At 41.9% G+C, this 20,818-nt stretch overlaps 2 protein-coding genes across 4 annotated transcripts; one reads left to right on the forward strand and one right to left on the reverse strand.

Moving 5' to 3' along the window:
- Window positions 1-256: 256 nt before the first annotated feature.
- Window positions 257-20,776, reverse strand: LOC134465010 (general transcription factor IIE subunit 2-like). 3 transcript variants are annotated; one of them, XM_063218394.1, is made up of 8 exons: window positions 20,681-20,776; window positions 15,339-15,510; window positions 9,846-9,925; window positions 6,501-6,608; window positions 4,670-4,852; window positions 3,276-3,369; window positions 2,895-3,010; window positions 257-1,255 (listed from the first exon to the last, which is right to left on the reverse strand). In XM_063218394.1, exons 2-8 carry the CDS (start codon window positions 15,496-15,498, stop codon window positions 1,133-1,135), a joined length of 864 nt encoding a protein of 287 aa, XP_063074464.1. In that variant the 5' UTR covers window positions 15,499-15,510; window positions 20,681-20,776; the 3' UTR covers window positions 257-1,132. The 3 variants fall into 3 exon arrangements, with proteins under 3 accessions (XP_063074464.1, XP_063074463.1, XP_063074465.1); XM_063218393.1 differs by having other exon boundaries at window positions 20,676-20,762; XM_063218395.1 differs by lacking the exon at window positions 20,681-20,776 and adding an exon at window positions 16,752-16,840.
- Window positions 10,485-13,558, forward strand: smim18 (small integral membrane protein 18). The gene is made up of 2 exons (XM_063218403.1): window positions 10,485-10,546; window positions 12,567-13,558. Exon 2 carries the CDS (start codon window positions 12,573-12,575, stop codon window positions 12,855-12,857), a length of 285 nt encoding a protein of 94 aa, XP_063074473.1. The 5' UTR covers window positions 10,485-10,546; window positions 12,567-12,572; the 3' UTR covers window positions 12,858-13,558.
- Window positions 20,777-20,818: the final 42 nt, after the last annotated feature.

A 20,818-nucleotide genomic window follows, 5' to 3' on the forward strand; every position in this document is an offset into this window, starting at 1 on the left:
GCCCAGTCTAGTGGCGCTTTTGCATGCATATAACCTGAATCACAATATGCAGAAACTCGCCAGAAAACGTTTGTCGAATTGGGAACTTTACAAACTCATTTGACATCATAAGAGATGACGACCCGTGTGTGGTCTATGCTTTGCAATGCATTTCAGCCTCGTCTTTCCTAGCAGACTTTTTGGGCAGACCGATAGACCTATAGACAAAAAAAACCCTGAAATAATAGCCTACAAATTCGGTTTTAGTGATCAACCGCTTATAGTGTTGAAATTGGCTCGGACAAATGTGATCACTATGAGCGGTACAGCAAAGTATAAGGAATAGTCACGTTTCAGACTGCCATAAATTATGAGACCCTGTGGATAGGACTTGCTGCAGATTGTGTAGATATCAAAATTAATTCGACCCTTTCCCCATATCCCGTTGGCAACATAAGACCTATACCCTGGGCCTGCATCCCAGTCAAGCTGTTGAGATTACTCTGCTTGGTGACAATTCTGTGGGGCTGAAGGCAACAAGGCGGCTGTCCGGAAACCAACAAGCCAGTTAACCCCAGCTCTCCCAAAAACCCTGCCTCAACACCACACTTCTCATCAACCACTCTATAGATAAATCAATAATCATAGGTCTAGATGGCACTGGGCTGCTGTCAGGGCATGACTTTAACTGTCTTAAAGGTAGCCTACAGTGTGTAGTTTTGGTTATTTTCAGAATGTAGACAAACACAAATGCCATGTTTTGCACAATTTTTTTTTACTACCACCATCAGGTTCATTGTGGCTTGGAAATTGACACTTCATACAATAAAAGAATAGGTGGATCCTCTCCATGCAAATCCTAAAATTACACACTGGACTAAAACAAACAAAATAATAAAATATATCAACATACTATTTTTGTTCTTCTCTGAGTTGAAGCTGTCATGTATATGTACAAATATTTACAACAGTTACAACTTGTGTTCATCGCTGAACTCTACTCATCCAAAGGAAATAGCGTCTTTTGATGTCCATTTCCTTGGGGTTTTTTCCCTTTGCTCTGTGTGTGTGTGTGTGTGTGTGTGCGTGTGCGTGTGCGTGTTCCATGTGGTGGACTATGCATGTACGGTCATTGCTCGCTGGGCACTCATGGTCACTGCTTGCTGGGCACTCCATCGGTGTAGTCCTCCAACAGTCCTCCAGCCAGATGGTGATTGTGGGTCTTGAACCGTTTGGCTTTCTGGCTGCCTGCCTTTTTCCTCTTCTGTACTGGAGCCTGCAGAAACCGGTGAAAGAGAATTAAATTAAGAACAACCAAATGAGTTGACCACTATATTCTACACCCCAAAATGAATAGTGTGGTGGAAATGGTACAGTTAGGGCCAGAAATATTTGGACAGCAACACAATTCTCATCCTTTTCCACCCTATACCCCACCACAATGAATTTGAAATAAAACAAACAAGATGTGCATTAACTGTAGACTCTTAGCGTTAATGTGAGGGTGTTAAAATCCAAATCGCATTAACAGGAAAGAAATAGCAACGTTTTTTGTGTGTGGTGCCCACTTTTCAAGGGATCAAAAGTAATTGGACAGTAGGCTGCTCAGCTATTCTCCAGTCAGATATGTGTTATTCCCTTATTACACCATCACCAAGATGTCAACAAAAGGTCCTAGAGTTCATTTAAAGTGTTTCATTTGCATTTCCATATATTTTTACGGAATCTCCACCTGTCACTATCAGTGATGCAAGCCATCATAAGGTTGAAAAAAATCAAAAGATACCCATTTGAGAGATGGGGAAACATTGAATGTGATCCATTCAAGAGTTCAGAATATTGAAAAAAAGAAATTTCAGAGCAACACCAAATTACCTCACAGACATGGAAAGCAAATGCTGTGAATGACAGACATTATTCTGTATGTGGTGAACAAAAACCCATCTCCCAGCAGTTGGCCAGATGTAGAACAGTGTCCAAGAGGACGGTGGATACATGTCCAAGGCAACAATCAAGAAAAAGATCAAGAACATTCAGGAACACTTCACCATAGGAAATACAGAGGGTTCACTAAAAGATGTAAATAATTGATTGGATCAGAAATAGCAATACCAGATTCGGCTTTGCCAAACAACGTCTAAAAAAGACTTGATAGGTTTTGAGCTACATCCTTTGGACAGAGGAGACAAAAATAATCATGTACAAGAGTAATGGGAAGAAAAGAGTATAGAGAAGGAAAGGAACTGCTTCCAGGCTATATTATCATGTCATATTAAAAATAATTGTTATGAACTCATTGGACAATGCTTCACAGTGCAGATGGACAATGACCCAAAGCTTCATGGGAAAGCCACTAAGCCATTTCTACCCCAAAAAGTGGAATATTATGCAATGGCCCAGTCAATCACCTCACCTGAGTACCATTGAGCAAGCATTTCACTTGCTGGAGGCAAAACTGAAGGGAAAATACCCTAAGAATAAGCAGGAACTGAAGACTGTTCCAATAGAGAGCTCACCATAGCATCACCAGGGATAAAACCCAGTGTCTATGATGTCTATGGATTGCAAATTACAGGCTGTAACTGACTGGAAAGTATTTGCAACCAAATAATTAAAAATTGAACGTTTGATGTATAAATACTAGACTGTCCAATTACTTTTGGTCCTTTAAAAATTGGGAGGCACTGATAGAAAATGTCATAATTCCCTCACAGTTCACCCGATTTGGACGCAAACACCCTCATATTAAAGCTGAAAGTCTGCTGTTAATGTACATCTCATTTGTTTCATCTCAAATCCATTGAGATGGTGTACAGCGCCAAAAAGATGAAAATTGTGCAGATGTCCAAATATTTATGGCCCTAACTGTATGTGTTTAATGTGGGGCTGGGGGGCTATTGTGTTTGTGAACCTACCATTTTCTTTGGTCCAGTCTCCTGCATAGATGTGATACCCTGTTTCTTCAGGTAGTCCTCAATTTTTTCTTCATCCATGGAATCCACTGGAATACTTCTCCATAACTTCTGGAACTCTGTGGAAGCAGGCAGACAAACAGCCGTGTCACTTTTCATAAATAATTCTAGGAATTAACGAGCCAATATTTCATAGTCTGGGTTAGCATCACAAGTAATTACTTGGCTTCAGTGCCCATTGTATCAGCATGTCAGCTGTACACACACGCACGCACACAGCAACACATCCGTGTGCTTGTACAGCAGCAGCTTGAGAAGACTCATACACACACATCACACACATCACACACGTTACACACACACACACACACACACACAACCCACCTTCATCTATGGTGAACTGGCAGTGCTTGTCATTGAAGAATAGAATTTTCTTCTTGTCTGGTCTTGTAACAAATATGATCTGATCTCCCAAAGCCTTCAGACAGAACAAATGAGCTTTCTTAATTAAGCATTGTTTGAAATGTACCCCTATACAGTTCAACTATAATGCCATTGCTAATTGTAGTTCATATACAGGAAATTATATTAGGCATTTGATGAAGGTTAAATTGCAATTTAAGAACCTTATAGGGCAGGGCGGTTCTGGAAAAAATGTGTATCACGGTTTTCATGAAGAAAATTAATATCACGGTTCTCGGCACGATGTTTTCTCATAAACAGCGATTTCCCGCACATCTCAATATTTGTGAGGAAAAGGCTGAAATTACATTTAAAAATGAGATAAAATCCAGAATTTTAATTAAAGGCCAACTTCCGATAAAACAGTTTTACTCACTCCTTTTGAAAATCGGACGGTCACCCCAAGTTAAACTCACATGCAAGGCTCTTATAGCGTTGCGTCACCTTGCCTGGCTGTATTTCCCGGTGTTTCCCAATTAACATAATCAATGCAGAGAAACGAGCGAATCACGAAAGCCTTTCTGTGTTGCGTCACATCGAAAGAAGGCGTTGCCCACAAAGGTTTATGTCGACCCATTTTTCTAAAAACATGTCGAGTAATTTTTTTGTGCTTGTTTTCAAAACCAGCAATGCCTGGTGGCCCGCAACCTGGCTTAGCTTAGCTATCAGCTGGTTGCTACTCTCAGATACACACAGAGCACAAAGCCTCATACATACAGCCGTCTCACTCTGCTCGGTCCATGCCTGCAGTTCGCCTAGGGGTCGCTGTCGAAAGAGCACAGCCCTGAATGGAGCCTGCACGCCTCCGTTGGCTCCTAATAGTGCAGTACCACCCGGGGAAGTGGCAACTCTAACTTTAGATGATCTCTCTGCAGAGCAGGAGGGAGGGAACCAATCAGAGACAGAAATACACGAGAAACCAGGAAGACCCTCTCTTTCTCCACAAGCCACCTTGCTAGCTTGCAAAAACGGCTTGAAACAAAGCAACCAGAACACATTAACATTAACAACACATTAACACATTCAATAACAATGGAGAACACAGCAATATTAATGAAATGACGTTGAGAGGACATCTTTAATCTTCATTTCTATTTTAATCACTTTTTGGATTAAAAACTTTTTTTTAAAAAAACTTCTCTCATCAAAAAGTGAACCTTGTGTAGGTGAAAACCGTTATCATGTTTTTTTTAGCGGCATACCGCCCAGCCCTAGAACCTTACTAAAAATAAACGCTTAGTATGGTGTTATACTAAAATGCATAACTTAAAAATGTATTCATGCTGTACAGAGTGTGAGTGAATAGGCGTATGTACTTTGAGGGCCTTGGCAGAGTTGGGCAGCCCCTCCTCTACGTCGTCTAGCATGATGCCGCCCAGGCCCAGCTGGTCATGCTTGTCCAGCAGCCGCAGCAGAGCCTTCTTATCCTTCAGATTGAACTTGGGCTTGAAGCCATACTTCCCATCAACCACATCTATCTTTGGGTTATTGACAAGAGCCTAGATTGACAGACAAGGAGAGAGTGAGGAGACAAGGAGTATGAGAGAGACAGTGGGTGATTACATTATAATGTACTATTCAAGTCATTTTTGTTACTGATGCACTGTCAGTGCACATTAAAATGGTGGAAAACAACCCCACAGATGGAACAATTTGAAAAGACCAGGTCCTAAGCATTCATTTGAGAACGGATTTGATCTGGCACTCAAGAATGACGAGAGCAGCATACTGGAAAGCAAAGGAAAATGAGAAAAACGGGATCTGCCACCCACTGCTGGTAAATCACCAGTCCTACACAGATGGTGTGAAAACCAAAAGAGAAACTATGACTGGCTGCAGGCTTGCAGCCGGGTCAGTGGTGACGCCACCACTGAACTGCTCCGGGTCCGGGACAGTGTCGACGTCACACGCGATGAAGTGGACGATGTGGCAGGTTCGCGTCCCCGAGGGGGAGTTGTGTTACTTTGGCAACTGAGATAGCAAGCTTGCACTGCACACAATGTGTTTTTATTATTATTATTATTATTATTATTATTATTATTATTATTATTATTCTTTCTTATGTAGGCCTATGCCTACATCGTCTTTCAGAAAAAGAAAAAAAAGGCCTCGGCTATCTTTGACAGACGGCCACGCCATGTGTCGTTAATCTTTAACTTTAATTAACCCAAGGAAATGGCTCTGGTCAAGATATTTTCCATACACCACCGGCAACATTATAATGTTAGGAATGTGGCAGAAGTATGATAACACAACTCGTCCCCCTCGGGTACGCGAACCTGCGACTATCGTCCACTTCATCGCTATCCCAAAGAAAAACAAGATGCGGGGTTAACTTGCTGAGCCACCATGCCACCTGCTGAATTTTGCCTTCCAAATTTCAAATTTCAACCACCAGCAAAGAGGTGTTGGCCTGTTTTAATGTTCCACGTGATACTCTGTTAGTTGGCCTTTCGTTTCTTTCCCGGCACACACTACAGTTATAACATTACGTGGTGTATCAATAAACCACGAAAAATGCCATATAACCTCGGCTACTCGAACACAAAAGAAATGTTACAGAGTACAGACAGCCTTTCAGCGAAACAAGCCTTTAGCAAACTGAAGGGCGACTACTCCACGAATCGTGTTGCACATGCGCAGAGCGTGGACACAGACCACAAAACATAACATTCGACATTAAGCAGCATTATAGGCCTACGTGTTGAAAACATGTCTTCTCAATTTAAAGTCTGAATTTCAAACGACGAGACCGAGGATCGGATTGTTTACATTTTAGCTTGATGTCGCGGTCTTGTAGGTTTTATAGTTCTATGTTGTAGGCCCACAGACTGTCGTGTGGCTCACGTGTGACGTCGACTCTGTCCCGCAGTTCAGTGGTGACGTCACCACTGACCCGGCTGCAAGCCTGCAGCCAGACCCCTCTCAAGAGAAAAGATACCAGAACGACAGACAGGGGGCGAGAAAGAGCAAGAGCAGAGAGAAACGGCAGGGTAGAGACAGCGAAAAAGAGAAAAAAAAAAACCTTCAAATTATTTTCAGACAGCTCCATAGCGCCCACTAGTGTCTCACTGTGAGAATGTCTTGCCAACCAGGGGGGCAGTAACAGTAGGGATCTGACAGCTGAAGGAAGCATACTGTGCACACCTCACTCATCAGCCACTGTTTTTGCTTCATGCCGATGTCAAGCAGTTTGGTCTCGTCCAGAATCTCATCCAGAGTCAGCAAGTGTGTGTCACCTCTCTGATGCCTGGTCTGTTTGAAGTTGGGAAGTACATACAGAAACAAACAAAGAATTACAAAATAAATTGATAGCCATGGTCTTACAGATGCCCTACCACTCTAATCTTTTCTTACAGTGCCCCTATAAAAAACAATTAAGATCATTTAAACATACTGTATTTTACATTTACATACTGTATTTTACATTTACATACTGTATTTTACATTTACATACTGTATTTTACATTTAAACATACTGTATTTTACATTTACATACTGTATTTTACATTTACATTTTTTACATTTAGCTGACACTTTTTTTTTAATCCAAAGCAATTTACAGTTATTCATTTTCAGGGTAATGGTTACAGTCCCTGGAGCAATGCTTGGGGTTAGGTGCCTTGCTCAAGTGGCTCATGGCTCACTTCAGCCATGGATGAAGGTGTAGGGAGAGGTTAGGATGTGATTCGAACCTACAACCCACAGATTGAAAGACCAACTCCCTAACCACTAGGCCACTGCAAGACTGTATTATTACATTACATTACATTACATTACATTGCATTTGGCAGACGCTTTATAACCAAAGCGACTTTCAAAAGAGGACATAATCAAGCCAAAATCACAAGCAAATACAAAGTGCACAGGAGATATACAGAACAAGTGCAGTTGCAAAGAGGGGTTAGTTTTTATTTTATTTTTTTATTTTTTTATAGAGAGTAAATAACGAGTACACACACACACACAAACACACACACACAAACTAAACTAAACTAAACATCATGTCAGGAGTCTGCCCTGGGGCAAGGCCAGCTCAAGCATTAGTCTAGTAGATACTCTTGAAAGAGGAAGGTCTTTAGTTGTTTCTTGAAGGCTGCAAGAGATGTGCTTAGTCTTGCTGCCTCTGGGAGACCGTTCCACCACTTGGGTACCGGGTTGGGGAAGTTACTTTTTAAATGTAATCCGGTAAAGTTACAAATTACTCTTTCAAAAATGTATTCAGTAATGTAATCCCATTACTTCAATATTTAAGTAATGTAACGGATTACTTTTGGATTACTTTTCCCCCAAAATACTTATAATGACTTAAGTGAATCATGCTTTTTCCCCCCAAACACTTACAATGACTTAAAATAAATTGAGGAAAGCTTACTTAGGCTTAGTTTGTCAATTAAAGTACACACAGCAAGTCCTGACCACACGCTGACAAGATATTGACTTTGGGTTGGCATAACCGGCACTGGACATCGATATTGGCGCCCTTGTCTTCCTTGAAAATGAAATGTTTATTGTATTTCCACCGGGTAAATGCATTTTTCTCCATTGCTCACGACTGCTCTGTACTTCTTTGACTGAGTGATTGATGCAACGACAACGAACTATTGAACACTCCCACCAGCAGGGAAGGGAAGCAAGGCTGAGAGAACGTAGGTCGGTCAGGAATGCTACTCAGAAATATGCTACTGTCACTGTCGTCATTACGTAACAGGTGATGATTCCGGCGAAAAACCAAAAATCACAACATACAAGCCGCGGCATAACAATAAATGAATAAATAAATCAGTTAATATAATAATTAAATAAATAAAAGGGACCAAAGACGCAATTTCGCAAGAATTGTAATCCTGTTAAGTAATCCCCATTCCCACTGAATGTAACTGTAATCTGAATACATATTTTTTTGCTTGTAATGTAACGGATTACAATTACATTGATTTTGTATTCTTTTACCGTAACGCCGTTACATGTAATCCGTTACTCCCCAACCCACAACGGAGAACAATCCTGACTGGGATTACCTAGAGTGACTGGATGGCAGAGCCAGACGGCTTGTGAGGGATGAGCGCAGTTCTCTTCCAGTAACATAAGGCGTTAGTAGGTCCTTCAGATAAGCTGGGGCCGTTCCTGTGATGGTTTTGTAGGCAAGGGTCAATGCCTTGTGCTTGATCTGTATTGATCTGTGATGTATTCTGAGAAGTAAATAGGCAACTTATTGAGTAGGCATCTGTATCATTTTAAACCATTAAGCAGTGGTCAGAGGACCACAAACTGCTGATTGTGTATCCACGCCTGGTCTTCCCCTAACAACTTAAGTCCTAGCACCAGCCCCTTCCTCTGAACACAGCCTCTCCCTTCAGCCTGAAACCTACAGCAACAGCAGACAGGGCTCCGTCCATGCATTACTGAGTCCCACTCTACTGCATGACCAAGCGCCTGCTTTTCTTGTGGCTTTCAGTAGTGGTGTGCATTGGCACTGCCCTTGTGATTCGATTGCGATTACGATTCGGCAGGTAATGATTCGATTCGATTTTTCATTAGTCATGACGCAATACAAGCAGTCAGATACTGAACAACATTTTAATGACTGTTGAGTGCATCAGTCCTGCAGTTGTCAATGCTTTGAACATGCTTTCATTGAATTTAAAGTTCATTTGTTCCGGAAATGCCCACAGACATAAATGACACTTGAAAAAATATGCTGCATCAATTGTGGCATTTGCCAAATCGATTCTTGAATTGTCCTGCCGTGCATTGCAATGCATTGCTGAATTGATTATAGTTGACACCACTTGCTTTCAGACGCGTGCTCCACTGCCACTCAGGAGACAGCAGCTGATACCAGTGCGTGTTGATGAAAGCCCAGAGACATGGAGGACATCATGCATATATAGATGAGTCACATGTATGGTGTGACACACTCACTCACAGCTAAGGCCAAGTTGGCACTGCCTGGTGAACAAGATGTTTACTTCAGAAAGACAAGCCACTAAAACCAAAACACAGAGACATGCTGTACCCTTACTGAGAATTATTAATGCATTTAAATGTATAACCCATGCATACAGTTGAGCACTAGTTTAATGGGATGGCGTGTGGATGGCTAGGATGGTGAGCTATAAAATGGTTACAAATCAGGCAAGCAAGCACACAACTGTTCATTTGTAATAATGAGATGAGAGAGACTTTATTAATCCCCACAGGTGAAATTGAATGTCACCTGGCCATCCACACAGCACATTCCAGACAAATAGACAAACATATAATAGATAGCTAACAATAAATAATCATTAAGAAACAATACACAATAGACAGTCCAACATAAAAACACACAAAGAGTCACCACAGCATATAAAAACACATAGGAGTAAAACCAATAAAACCAATAATACCTTGGATAATACCATGTACATTTTCCTGAATAGCAATGTCTAATCTGAAAGCATGTTGGACACAACACAGAAGTTGTTCACACTGGGGTGATGTTGATACCTTCATGTAGTTGACTATTTTGGCGAGACAACCAAACTTGTATCCCGAGCTGCCAGAGAGTGCCTTCAAGTTAATGGAATCTGTACCAAAGACATGGAAGACAGTGATTAACACAGTTATCTCTATTCTATCTTCATTTTACATTCTAACATTTTGATTCTTTGTATGATTATGTTAATGAATATTTGTTCAGCCACATATTTTGGGCACAATACTTTTTTTTAAAGCACTGAGGTTATGTATGATGAAATTGTCATGTCTTCCATCCGGTAAGTTAAACAAATCCTAAATTTCGGGTTTGTATTGGATGGGACTATTCCGACTCTCCATCTTGTCCCTACCTAACAGCCTATCGAATCATATGCTCTTGGCAACTACAGCTTTCACTTTGCACCCCTGTGGCTTGGGATGAGGTTGAAGGGGACACTGGAATGCAGCCAATCAGAAGACACCATTAGCTCTGACTAATGAATGATTCATGGCGTGGGCGGGACCTGCTGCCTAGCGCTACAGCATCTGAGGGAGGGGCTCTGGTCTTTGTGTTGCAAGCAACGCGAGCCAGTCCCAATGTAGTGCTGTCTCAAAACAGCTCCGAGCTGTGCTTGAATCGCATCAGGGAGAGGAGGGAGCAGTAGAGAGAGAGAGAGAGAGAGAGGAAAGACAGCATCTCTGACCTGTATCACTCCACTCCAAGCACACAGGTAAGGTATGCATGCTTTAGTCATTTGAATGCTTTTGCAATGCCAACAGCCTGAATAGCATCACAGACACCTGACACTGAGCTCAGCGGGAGCGGCAAGGCTGTGGAGAAGCATTAAGAAATGGTACCCTGAATCTCACATTTGCCAGTTCGTGTTTTTATCCTCCACTGTGCTCCTCTCTATAGATCAACTGAGACTGCATAATAGTGTGTCCAGACGGCGCCACTGTTAAGGGCTACTTGGCCAATGCTGACTTGGCATAGTGAGCAATGGCAGTGAGAGCACTGTGCACTGACGGAAGGATCGGCGGCAGCTTAGAGGAAATAAGGGCCGGGCAGACAGTGACAGTACACATTAATAAATACATGAGTGGGTTTCCTATGAAACATCCTATGTTGTCTGACACTCATCAGTCTAGATGGATAGACTGCAGGTATACAGAAGAGGTAGAGGAGGCAGTCAGAGCCTAGCCAGGCCCAGATGGGTCCATTTCTTGGGGGATGAGACCAGTCCAGAGAGGCCTCATGATGGAGCACTACAGTGTGAGCCGGGCAATGTGGGTGTCAATTACAAGGAGGGAAATCCACCTGCTCCTCCATTATAGAATTACTCAGTGAGTTAAACTAATGTTAATGTGCAGTGCCTGCACACGAGTGTGTATGTTGTGGCTTACGTTTTAAGAGAGCACTCAGAGCCGCCCAGAGTAGACACAAACTCATATACACAGAGGAATACACGCATCAGTGAACCAGGTTATGTTTTGAGTGCCCAGTTCACATATAGCCTGACCAAGAAGCGAAAAACATGCTTAGTGTCCATTCATGTCTCTTCCTTTGCAAGCACTAAACCTGATGGAAATAAGCTTTAACACTACAAAACACAACAATGTTAATATATATGTTGTCCTAGGGAATGGGTAAAATTGAATTGGTAGATGTTTGTTTATTATTCTTGTGCAGCACAGGGTGATTCAGGGTTACTGAGTCAGCAGAGAGAATCAGCCTAATATCCTAACACAATAATATTGTTCAACAAATGGGTAATTCCACGTGCTTCTGTTTTATTATCTGGTGCATTGACAGGAGAGATCATGCACAACATGATCACATCATGTTGTGCACTTGAATAAAGAAGAAAAAGAATATTCCGGTGTTGTCTCTCCAGTGACAATAGTGAAAATTGTTCTTAAATCATTGATTTTTACAGCCTAGGTTTTTAAGAGTCAGCAACCAAAATGTATATCGTTATAACAGATTATAATGGTTGTAGTACATGTGGAAAACATTCACTATAAATAGGCTATGTGATCAAGAGATGCTTCACAAGACTTTCAGCCAACACCTGTATAACAGTTAGGCCTAAGTGATTACATTTTAACCACTGCATCATACTGTATCTTCAGAATTGGTCATGTAAATAGCCGGCTATTTAGTGAGACTATGTGGTAGTCTGCCTAGTAATGAAGATCATGTTACACAGCTGACCTGGTTAAAGCCTGGTGTATCTTACTAGTAACCAGGACTCTAAATTAACACTAGCCAACCAGCCAAATTCTGGTAAAAATACAGTTTAGCTGGTAGAAAAGAAACTAGCCACTTGGACTGATAATAAATATATGTTTGGCTAGGACAATAACAAACCAAATTTACAAGTACAATCTCCTAACCAAATTTGGCTGGCGCTGAAAAAAGTTAATTTATAGTCCTGCTAATAACACAACACAACCTGTCCACTCTTCTATCACTATTGGGTTCCCAATCTGTGTAACCTGACTGCTGCTTGTGCTGTTTACACCCATGAGCTCATGGGAAAGGCAGGGAGTGATAGGTAGAGGGGTTTTCAGTTCAGTGTTGATGAGCTGACCAGTTAACTGTTCCTTCTATGGTGGCTGAATCAAGCCCCCTTCTCTTTCTTTGTCCGTGTAAAATGTCAAAGTGGGGGAAAATGCTATGCCATTGAAAACCCTTTGGCAAACCTGTGGATTTCACGGAATCAAAAATGATCTTGTTGTGTTTCGCAGATAACCATGTCCATGAACATCTCAGAGGGAGAGTTGCCATGGCGACCAGAGATGCCGCTGAAGAACGTGCAGTTACAGGTTCAGGAGTTATACCCATTCCACGATGGCTGGAACGTGGCCTGCTTCGTCATCCTGATGGTCTTCATCCTCACCGTCCTCTCCCTCGCTGCACTAGCATTCATGTATGAGCTGCTGGACTGCGGATGCTTTGCCAAGGGCAAGACAGTGCGGGAACTGCGCGAAGAGAGAGGCGCTCTTTGCAGGGACACCAGCCACACAGAGGTGGTGTAGTACAAGACAGTCCTTAATTAAGTGGCTCAACAAACAAAGTGTACTTTGCTGACCGCACACAGCTCAGCATCTCCACAATGGCACATAGGCATATATCTTTTGGTTGTCCCGCATCACAGACAACGGACAGACAACAGGCTGTAAAACCGCCTCAGATGTCAATTCACCAATTGAAGATTCTGTACCAAGTAGACATCCTTCCCTTGAAAACATGTGTCAGAATATTCAAATGTCTTTAGTCTGATGTTCCTCTGGCATATTGGGCCAACTAAACAGAGTGTGTTTAACGTTACACTGTTTACAGGGAATACACACTGCTCAGTTATCACAGCTGGATTACCAGTAGAAAGGATCTTTGAATGAGACAGGGAAATTGCACTGAAAATCATTAATTATGCAGGTGACATGCTATGTAACCTTGCCACTAGAATTGTACATATTTATGTCTTCAACCTGCTTTTCCGTATGGGAACGGGGAGGGCTTCATCACGATTGCTTAATATTGTAAATGCACTGTGTTATTAAGAATCTATGGAAACAGTGAAATGCACTTGAAGAGAAATGTACATTACCGAATGTGTTTGTATTTTGAAAAATGTGCCAATTCATTGTTATGCACAGTATATCAAAAAGTATGTGTGGCTTGTTATATGTAAAATCTCAACTCATGTACATGTTTCATATAAAATAAAATTCACACATGGCAACTTTTGTTATGCACTGCTGAACCAGAAAAAGAGAAGCCATCCATAAGGGTTATGTTGAATCTAGTAAAACAACACCCTGAGTTTGAGTGAATTATAAGATGCTCAGGTGAACTGTGCTGTTTTGTCCTCCTCATATCCTCACTGAGGCAATCCTTATCCAACTGTAGAATGAAAACAGCACCACCTGCCAACACCACTGCCGGGCAAATATTGGATCATGTAATAATCCGGGCTCAAATACAAATACCACATCATACTAACGACGGATGAAAATAAACTTTTATCCTCTTCTCCAAAAACACTGGATACATTTAGATATCTGTATCAGGAAATCAACCTGAACCCAGCACAGCTCTCTTCTGGCTCGACAAACAAACGTGTCATCAACACAAACAGCATGCTATCAGAGTATGAAAAGCTCTATCTTGGTTCTATCTCTAGCTCTATGCTTGGTTCTTGAGTCATTTCAGAGATAATGTGACTTAAGGGATGAAAGTAGTAATAGCGAAGTGTCAAAGGAGATTACCCCACCTGTCCTGTGTTATCCCACCTGACACTCTGCCCAAATTAGCATAAACATTAGCATTTTGGGTGGAGTGTCAGGTGGGGTACTTTTCCCTAAAACCTATACTCTATTGCTACTTTATTACAACTCATTTCTACTTTTAAGTCACATTATCTCTGAAATGACTCAAGAACCAAACACCATCATTTCAGGTGTTATTCGTGACATTGCAGGCTGGGTTTGGATATGCTATTGGCCATTTTAAAATATATATTTTTGATATGGAACTTTTAATATTTTAAAATGTCATAATTCAAACTCGGATAATGTGTGTTCCATATTGCTTGTGCAATTTGTAGAGCCAGAAAAGAGTTTTCAAACAACATCAAAATAATCTTCTTTTGACTTAAACTGACTGACATAATCAAGGATGAATAGTGTCATACTCTTTCAATCAAAACTTTCATTGTTCCTCCCTTAATATTTGTGCTAATTCATGCAAATGTCGTTCTAGGGTTCTTAATTGCACACTAAATTGTATTTAACTCCAGATCGGTCGGGCCATAAAGTGTCGCGTGAAATGACCCAAATGAAGTTCTTGGGGTTCTACCAGTAAAAGCAGCCTATAATCAATGGGTTCTACTTTTCCACTAAAAAGGCACACTACGTTTTCAATTAAATTCTATGTGTGTCTGATTTCTTGTGAAGTTACCCTAATTCCCTCTATTGTATCCCAAGACCTGGAGCCTTCGTCGCTTTGGAGAAGTTTCTAAGTATGTGAAATATAGTAATGATAATATATTGCTTGTGTGCTTGTGTTAATATATTGCTTGTGTGCCTTTCTCATGAATTTCTGACAGCGCTAGGCCTATTCAATAAGAACAAACACGTCTTCTTCACAATCACCTGGTACAGCATGGGTGGGGAACCTATGTCTCGAGGGCCATTTATCTCATCTGGCCCCCGATATAATTCTAATGTTCTGCAGTTTCACATGAAATATGACGTGTTTTGTAAAGCAATCTTAGTAATCATTACATATCCAATACAATATATTTTCAGGGGACCTAATGAAGGTGGGGTTCGTTGTGGGTTGGCTGCCTCCTTGTACATATTCACACTTACAGCTCTTGAAGGACTTTTGAAGTGGCCCCTTCATGAAAAAGGTCCCCCCCCCCACCGTGGTAGACCCACGGGTAGACCCGATCAACTCAAAGCAATCTCTGGTCCTTGCTGGCTCACATTGTGCTACAGCCTGCATCATCTCACCTGCGTTGTTTTTGGATCCTGATGATGCTTCCTTTTCTAGCTTGGCCTTCTTCTTTTTAGAAGAACTGGATTCGGAGTGGGCTGACCTCTTCTCAACGGCAGGAGTGCTAAGGGCCCTCTTCTTGAACAGTTCCCTCTCCCGAAGTAAGGCTGGATCCATCTTGTAGCACCCCTTTAGTTATGAAAACACATGGGAATAGCGTACAATAACCAGTGGTGGGCAAGTTACAGGGGTTGGACAAAATAACTGAGACAACTCTCATTTTAGTGTGGGAAGCTTCATGGCTCAAGTGGACCAGCCTGTTGGCCAATCTTCATTAATTGCATATTGGACCAGTAAAGTGAAGTGTGAAGGTCCAATTAGCAGGGTAAGAGCACAGTTTTGTTCAAAATTTTGCAATGCGCACAACATTATGGGTGACATATCAGAGTTCAAAAAGGGGAAATTCTCGGTGTGCGTAACTGTTGCCTCTTTGACCGAGACAGCAAGTCTTTGTGATGTATCAAGAGCCACTGTATCCAAGGTAATGTCTGCAAGAAGGATGAACCACATCCAACAGGATTAACTGTCGATGCAAGAGGAAACTTCCAATACTAAAATGGGTTGCAACCAACCTGTAAAATGGCAGGTCTCTCAAATTGTCCAACCCTTTTTACTGTCTTTTGAAAATAATAATTCTAAATATACACTCAATATAGCTAAATTTAAAATGTAAGGCATTTCACTTTTGCATTACTTTGGTTATACGTTTGCCAACTGTGGGCCTAAATTATGGATCTGGCTGCTATTTACAGTGTAAATCAAGCTCACGAGTCATGACTTTTTCACCTCCAGTCCAGGAGGTGTTTTTGCAGCATGCAGACTAAAAGCCTACCAGGTTCAGGAATAGCTTTTCCCTTACCCACCACAGTGCACACCATTAAAATGCAAGTCATGGCACGATGCTTTGTAACTTAAGTTAGTTAGTATTGTAACTAATATTACAGATTTTGTCGTGTAATGCCATACATTAGGCTTATTGCGTTACTGCAAAAAGTAATGCATTATTAGGCCTACAGTAATTATTTACTTTTTGTTATGCGTTACTCCCAACACTGACAATGTATCTCCGAAACACTACATAGGCTACTTTGTAACATTTCTGGAACTATGTCCTGCAACAAAACTAACTGCAAGACAGTGGCGACAAAGCCAACAACAAACAACTTGGAACTTTCGGAAACAAGCTTGGCCTATTTATATCGTAGCCTATCGAGCACAGGTATGGTGCAGTTGTTTCGTAATGTTTGATAAATATTCATTGTTAAACAAATTAATTTGCTACTATGAAACTCATGAAAGGGCTCACTGACAACAGGCGTACGACCTGAGAAGATTAAGCTATTTTAGGCCTACGTGAACCGAAAACCAACCTCCTAGCCGTTGCAATTCTCTCTTTGAAGTTATGTTTCCAATGTCAACCTCCCGTACATCGGGTATCTGAAACACTTCTGCATACAGCTTTCAGTGCACTGTTTGTCTGGTTATAGCATAGGCCTACTGAGGCTAGAACCACTTGTTGTGGTGCGTAACTCTGCATGCGTCTATCGACTATAGGCTCGTTCGTGACGACGCAATAAGATTTTTGCTAGGCAGTGGGCATGCGCACTTAGCCAGTTTGATGCATTGTGGTTGGAAAATTCTAACCAGAATCAGAGAATCTCTAAGCTAGGAGAAAGGTATCTACCATTGACTCCCACAGTGACTACCATTGACTCCCACAGTTCCCCGTTGGCGAACGCAGGCAAGTGAAAGATGAATGGGAGTCTATTGGGCTAAATGGCTCAGCAGGGATTTGTGACGGTTCCGTTCTCTGGTTTGTAAAGATGTGTGCACATTCTGTACCTTATCATGGAAGTTGTATTAGAAGTGAAGTTAAAGGTTCATGACATGACTTCGTTCTCCCAAAGACTTGTTAGTTTTGTCCTGCAACACGCTAGCATTCGGCTAATACATGCTGGCTGAGGAATCTCTGCGACTATTCACGACCAGAGCTGACAAGAGACGTACTCTGACTGATTCTCGCAGACATCTACGGTCACACACCTAACCCCCCCCCCACCGTCCAACATGTTAATTGAAGGTGCCCAAATGAGCGCTGTCATTTCCTTTACCCCATTAACACTTACCGCTTTTCCACCACCTTAAATGCAATAAATAGCAGATGTCCGCAACAATCATAACATAACTTTAAACACATCGACATCTGAAGTCAGACTTAAAGCTACAAAACAAATGGTGAAGTGCCGTAAAGTCGATTGTCACGTGTTATGTCATTGCTATAGTTTAAATAAGGGTTATTTTCATGAATCTAACACTTGACAAGATGCAAACGTGTCGGCAAATGCTTTCACTTACTCTTATCTATCGAAAGCGACTTCATTATTTCCAGGGAAAAAATTACATGGGCAGATACAATTATAAGAAGCATACAGCCCCATTGGGACCCATTCATTATTTACTTGGCTGCGAGAACATAGCTGCAGTGCCACTCCTGGCCACCAGCTAGTGACCGTTCTCGTACAATATTCAATTTTCTCTGCCAGAATGCATCAAACTGGCAAAGTGCGCATGCCCACTGCCTAGCAAAAATCTTACTGCGTCGTCACGACCGAGCCTAATGATGCTAAGTCACAATCCAAAATAATAATAATAATTCAAAATAAGAGCATTTGTAAGGGTACAACACCTCCAAATATGACGGCTACCAATGGAGGATATTGAGCAATATTTGGCTATTTGCTGTAGGCCTACTTTCGTGAAGCCACTGTGACCCCCACTGACCAGTCTGTGTACATGTCACAGGCTTCCAAAGAGAAGTGCCTGTTGGATATCCTATTGGCATTTATAGCCAAGGCCAGTTATTTTGTGTAGAGGGCGATAGGCCTATTTTACGAGTTTCGTAAACTAGACATGAGTCAAAACAGCATCCAACTTCCAGGATATAAACTCGACACACACACACACATACACACGCGCGCACTGCCCAAAATGATCAAACAAATAGATTTGCTGTAGAGCGAACCACATGGCTTTGTAGGGCTGGCTACACACCTATTTATTCATAGGCCTACGACTCCTGGACACTAGGCCTGTCTTTATTTTGTCATTCTTTGTTCTCTCAAACGTAACAAGTGAGTAGGTCTAGGCCTAACCTACTGTATGAAAGAAACAAATAATGTAGGTTCTAATTGGTGAGAAATGAAGGCTAGTATAGGCTGCAATTAGGCTAGTATGCTGCTGCTGCTCTAGACCTACATTTGTATTTTTTTACCACTAGGCCTAATGTCTATTACCTGATTCTTACCACCTGATATGCTTTATAATGTCTATAGTGGCGTATGATTATTTAGTGTTGCTGTGCGAAACATCCGTTGTGGCTGAGCTTTTACAGCGTCACTTGCTTACAATCAGAAACCATAACTGGATCTTAAATTTTGCACTTCATGTATCAGTGCGTATAGCGTATTAGGCCTAATTACGCACTGAAACATAGTGCTCGAAGTGTACAAGTGCACTATCTGAGACAGACCATAGCCTATCCACCGATGAGGCACCCGATTTGGTTTCCCGTGATTCCTTTCATAGTTCATAGCTTTGCAGTGAGAGAACCGACGTGCTGTCCGTCCTGTAGGGGGAGCCACTTCACATTGTTTTCATATGGAGGGAGTCAAGGGACACAGGGGAAACCAAATCGATTGACTCACCGGTGCCTATTGACATTTAGCCTATTTAGAGTCACTAGCCTATCCATATTCATATAGCCTAGAACTTCGTATGGCAAAAGTGGCAATACTGTCCAACGTTAGCATCATGCACAAAGGTGCGATGTTTTGTCTATCTGTGGAAAATGTAGTTGCATTTGGGCATCAAAATCTCTGGTTTTACGCGTCCTGAAACGCAAACTCATACGAATAATTAAAGCTGGGCGACAGGGCATATCCATTCTTTTCTCTAGCCTATTGCGTGTAATTATTACATTGTAGGTCTATCCTTTAACCCGCCAGGGATTTGTCATTTCCACAAGTGTTGGTTTGTTGGTTGTTTGGCTCAACACCAAAAGACACAGCGCACCACACATATCATGCTGTAGGCCTACAAATGCCCATGTGCTGTTGCAAAGTGCAATAATAAAAGTAGCTTAATGGGATAATAATAAAATCACGTGACTTGTGCGCCCTTGTACAAATTTATCAAAGCGTTTGCGAATAGCTTATGAAATCGTGTAGTTCGGGAATGCATCCGTCCTTTAATTGCTGTAGGAGTTCTCTTAAGCTAGATTTATGCTTCGCTCGCATAGAATCTGCGTCCGTCCGTTTTCTGTCTATGCGAGTCCACGCCCCCCTCTCAGAGGCTCTGCGCCCGTTGTCTAGCGCCTCGAAAAAATTCTAACTATCCGTCGGACGGACGCGGAGTACGCAGACAAAAAGGCACTATGATTGGTCGTCTCGCTACTTCCTTGTTCTGTTCTTGTGGCAGCGCAATGCCAGTAGTTTGCGAGAGCAGAGCTGTATTCTGTTAAAAACTTTATTAATGCCTTGTGTGTAAATGTGTGTAATACACGAAGCTAGCTAAGTAACAAACAATGCATCAGTTGAACACTCGTGGCACAATGCCTGCGGTTTTACTACCGTTCCTCCACCGAATGTAAACACACATCGGCAGAATCAACTGTCTTTACATGCTTGCATTTTCTGCTCGTGAAACAGACTGGGTATGTCAAATAATGATACCACTGCATTGCCTTTGCAATTTGTGTGAAAATACCTCGCTAACCGGGATAGAAAGCAACATTGCTTAATAATGACCGCAGTGCTTACAATGTAGTGAAAGTAGCCTAATCGCGCAATTTCAAATGTGGCTGGCAACGAGACCTCGGACCTCGCAGAGCTCGCAGATGCATGAATACAAAATTGGTTCGTGGCCACTCCCACGCGACTTTTCACGCTCGCAGTTGCTGAAGTCTAATCTGACCTTTAGACGGTAACCAAAAACTGTCAAAACATCCTTACCAATTTTGTTATTTAAAGCCTCAGATGGTGCCTACCAGGATTATGTAATAATTGACCATGTGACTCGACTGCAGTTACATGGCGTATTATTTATGGTTAGCTGAACAACCACGTTGAATTGTGTTACTGCCTGTACGCAACCGAGAGCGTAATTTCTTTTTGACACAGGGAAATCAGAGTGTATCCAGCGTAGCGTCTGTTCTGCGCCCATACTCTCTCTCTGCGCCCTCGGTCTTCAGTTGGAATGAGTTGACATGGGTGGAGCTAAACTGCTTCCAAACTCACCTTACCGTGGAACAACGCTCAGGTTAGACAACTGATAGTCTACCCAAGGTGGAGAAGACGGCTGCAGTCGGCATGTAATAGGTCTAATATTACGAATGTGGCGTCTCTGATAAGCCGACGAAAGTCCACTTGAGGAAAATGAG

This window comes from Engraulis encrasicolus, chromosome 16 (genome assembly GCF_034702125.1).
Source record: "Engraulis encrasicolus isolate BLACKSEA-1 chromosome 16, IST_EnEncr_1.0, whole genome shotgun sequence".
Lineage (NCBI taxonomy): Eukaryota > Metazoa > Chordata > Actinopteri > Clupeiformes > Engraulidae > Engraulis > Engraulis encrasicolus.